The 4,362-nt window shown below is 34.5% G+C and overlaps 1 protein-coding gene across 1 annotated transcript in view; it reads left to right on the plus strand.

The window, feature by feature from the left end:
* Positions 1 to 3,866, plus strand: part of SLCO1A2 (solute carrier organic anion transporter family, member 1A2) — a 44,358-nt gene extending 40,492 nt beyond the window's left edge. The window contains exon 13 of the mRNA XM_008586127.1: positions 2,928 to 3,866. Within this exon, the coding sequence (XP_008584349.1) occupies positions 2,928 to 3,147 (220 nt within the window). The 3' untranslated portion in view covers positions 3,148 to 3,866. The remainder of the gene's footprint in view (positions 1 to 2,927) is intronic.
* Positions 3,867 to 4,362: the final 496 nt, after the last annotated feature.

Raw genomic sequence — 4,362 nt, forward strand, 5'->3', positions numbered from 1 at the left:
TCACACCAACCTCTGATCTACAAAATATTTGTTCTTTCCCATTAAATCATGCTTAAACAATATTTTTCATGTCTCCTAATGCCTTATTTTTGGTTAATACAGATCTTATTTTGAACAAAACTCTTTCATGTTGCTTTTTCTATTCTCATGTTCTTTTTCATTTAGAGATTTAAGTTTTGTTTAAATCTGTATTAGCTTCTCCTGATGATGCACTAAGAAAAATTTAAAAATTTAATTTACTAAAACACAATTTAGCATGGTTTAACGCATTCTAAGATCTTTATTTTGATTAGTAAAAGGATATATGGGAAGAACTGTGAGGAGAGCAGACAGAGTGAGATTCATCTTTGTATATATTCTTCTTTCCTCCAAAGTTCCACTGCGGTAATGTGGAGGCAGACCCAGGTACATGCTGTACATGCAGTGGGTCTGTACCATAGTCGAGGAACACCAAGGGTCACTATTGCAAGCTGGCCTCATCTTGCTGCTTGAATTTTTGTTGATAGCAGCCTTAATTAAATACCGCTTGAGACACAGGAAATAGATTTGCTACCATCCTCTGTCAGTCAGATTCATTAGAGTGGCCAAAAAAGTGGTATATTCATAATAAAATTTACTGGAAGATGAGATAGGGTAGAAAGGAGGGGTAGCTGTTGTTGGTAGATGATTCTCCATGGGTCCCTCACATTTCTGCATATCTTGTTAACAGAGGCCCTGACAACTTTTGTTCTGGACTATTTTTTCAAGGATTTTTAAACAGTAAATAACTTTGGAAGGTATAGATAGTGTCTCCCTCTGAAGCAGAGAGCAGCTAGTTTGCCGTCCAGGATAACAAAATAATGTCTCTATCTGGGGCAAAGGTAGGGTAGATTTTCTTGCAGCCCATTCAAAACATTGAAATTTTCTAAGCTCAGGATTTTTTTGCTGTGACCCAAGGTCACTGTGTGCACAACATCCACCTGAATCTTCCTCTTTGTCACCCCTTTGGGACTTGAGAGGTAAGGAAAACCAACTAGAACTCCTTGTACTGGGTTGAGTAGTGTCCCTCAAAATATCATGTCTACCCAGAACGTCAGAATAGGACCTGATTTGGAAATAGAGTCTTTGCAATGTAATTAGTTAAGTTAAAATGAGGTCATACCGAATTATGGTGGGTCTTAAATCCAATCAATAGTGTTCTTTTTTTCTGTATTCTTGAAGTGTTTCATAATAAAAAAAATTTAGATATAGAAAGATGAGATTAAGAAGCAGAAATTAACAAATAGACAATATACCATAGAGGTAACCAAAACAATAAAAAGCTATGTTTTTGAAAAGACAAAAATATAATAATAACAATAGTCTGGAAAGGCAAATAAAGAAAGAGAAGAAGCAAAAAGATAAAGAATAAAAAAGGATATTAAGGATTAAAAAGGGTGTATAAATACAGATACTCATAATATTTATATTATACCTATAAAGGGATTTTAGATATAACAACTTGAAAACATATTAAATAGAGAATTTCCTAGGCAAATATATGTTAACAAATTTTACTATAAATATATAGCAAACATGAATATTTCATAGCTACTTAAAAATGTGAATCCATCAAAAATGCCCATCTCCCAAAGGCACCAAGTCCAGATGCTTTTAAGGCAAGTTTTATAAAACCTCCAATGAACTGATGATTCCTACATTGTACAAGTTATTCCAGGAAACAGAAAAAGGTGAAATTTCCCATTTATTTTACAAAGCCAGTACAATCTCAATATTCACACTAGACAAGTCCAGTACAAGAAAAAATTTATAGGCTGATCTTATAACTATACATGCAAAAACCCTATATAAAAAGTAACATATTGAATCTAATTATGTATAAAAATGACCAATAAGATTTATTTTAGGCATGCAAGAATGGTTCATCATCAGAAAAATCTATTGCTGTAATACACCCTACTAACACAATAAAGGGGAAAAACCTTGGATGTTTCCCTGCTACATGCAGAGAAGTGATTTGGTGATGCTTTACACATTTATGATTTAAACTTTGACCAAGGTGCTGAGGGGAGCTCCTCTGTGTCCCACCTATCACTTGCTTCCTCCCTGCCCCACCCCCCAGGCCTCAAGTTGGGTGCTGGCCCATTTGCAAATAACTAAAGGGCCAGGTGAAGGATGGGGTTACAGCTGTTTAATTGTTTAATTGGAAGTGGAAGAGGGATCATGTCCTACTTTATTCCCTTCCCAGAAAGGGGTAGGGAAACCAGGATCACACTCCTGTCCTGGCCACCGCTGCTGTCACTCATCGCATCGCGTTCACTTCCTCAAGAGTTTGGATAAATTCAGGTCAGAGCTGCAGGTACGCAGCTCTCCAGTTTCACAGAAAAGCAATTCACCAATGACTCCAGAAGCGTGCAGTCTTAACGTACGGAGACGAGACACTGTTACTTTATGATCTTTTAATTAAAAGCTTGATTAAAAACTAAAAAATAAATAATTAAAACTTTGACCAAACTCAGAAAAGAGGAGAGCTTCCTTAACCTGATAAAGTTCATCTAAAAAAAGCCACAAGAGTATGTATCATAATCAATGATGATTCTTTGTAAGCATTCGTATAAAATACTGGAATAAAACTGATATCACGATCAGTATTAAATTTAAGTCAGAGGTTCTATTCAATGCAAAAAAAACGAATAACAAAGGCAATAACAAAAGATTAGAAAAGATGAAAATAAATTTGGGTTTTCTGGATGGAGAATCCAAAAAAAGGTGTTTTAACAAACATTGGAATTAATAAGATAATTCAGCAAAGTTGCTTATAGAAGATCAACATGCAAAACTGCTGCTTATGTCCTTATAGGAATAAAATGCCAATGAAGATAAACAAAATAGTCTGTGCTAACCACACTATGTAAGATTTAATATGTTCTAACTTTTTAAAAATATAGATACATCTACCTTGGATTGCCAGCAGCACTCAGAGGATCAAGCTTTATTCCAGCCCTAGTGATCCTAATTCTTTTGAGGAAGCATCATCTACCTGGTGAAAATGCCTCTTCAGAAACTGAGTTTGCAGAGACAAAGGTTACAGGGAAGGAAAATGAGTGCAAAGATATACATCAGAATTCCAAGCTTTTGAATGATGGTGAATTGAAAATTAAACTGTGACGTCTATTACATGGTCCTTTCCGGAGGTGGAGAACACACTATATGACTTAATTGTTTTAAAAATCAGTAGAGGTACTGCAGGTAACTTTTTTCTTATCTTTTAGAACTTCAAAAATGTATTTTTTTTACTGAAAGTAAAAATGTTCACTGATGGAATCAATAGCACTCATGATTTTCCCAGGAGGGACGTTTATAACAACTCTCTAACTAAGATGTTAGAGCCAGCTTTATTATTATGTTAAAACAGCAATTTCTTTTTTAACTCATGTAAAATAAGGGTGTATTTCCCACATCTCTTTTTCCAAATAGTTCTAAAATTTTCCTGTCGAGAAAGCCTACTTAATTCCACTGAACTTGTGCTTTGATACTGGCATCATTCAGAGCCTGAAATTGTCATTCTGCTTATGGGAACATTGACATATTTTATTCATATTTATCACTCTTATGTGAAAGAAGCCCACATTTTATTCTATTTAGAAATTGTTATTTAACTCCTCCTATTCATCCCAGACATGACTATTTTAAAATCGATTACTCATTCATATGTCATCTCTTGCTTTCAATTCTTTCTCTCCTTTATTACTCAGGTCATATATTTGCTCATTTTGTTCAGAGTACTGACAAATTGAATCGGCTTATTAATCATGTAGCAAAGATTGTTGGATTTTTTTTTTCTCCAGCAATTCAATTTTGGCTAATAAACTCTTTCTTGAAAACAAGTGTGTGAGTCAAAGGACAAAAGAACAATATCCGCAGAACTCCAGTCCTTGCAGGCTGTTTGAAGTGGCAAATATTGTCAAAGGACCACTTTCCCAGATTCAGGAGGCCTCTTTAGACTAATGTTTATGCCACCCATTGTGTCCTCAGAATATAAGCACTAATCGTCCAGAAGTCATCTTAGAGAATGAAACTTTTAAAAAGTAGCTTCTGTTATGAAACTGAAGTTAATAAATTCAAGACACATATAAAAAATTAAATCTACGCTTATTATTATTTTGTAACTTATGGATACAATCAAAGAATGAAAGGATTTTAGATGTATAATAGGCCGTACTGATAATATAGGACTTCTGCTTCAAGAGAGTAGAATAGACAGACGTATTTCTGTTTGTCTATTCCTTATTCTCTCTCCCATGGAAATTACAGTCAATATACAAAAATGAAATAAATCCCTAATGGTAAAGAGAATGTGGGAGAAGAGGGTGTCGATATACT

Source organism: Galeopterus variegatus, unplaced genomic scaffold (assembly GCF_000696425.1).
Source record: "Galeopterus variegatus unplaced genomic scaffold, G_variegatus-3.0.2 Scaffold3836, whole genome shotgun sequence".
Lineage (NCBI taxonomy): Eukaryota > Metazoa > Chordata > Mammalia > Dermoptera > Cynocephalidae > Galeopterus > Galeopterus variegatus.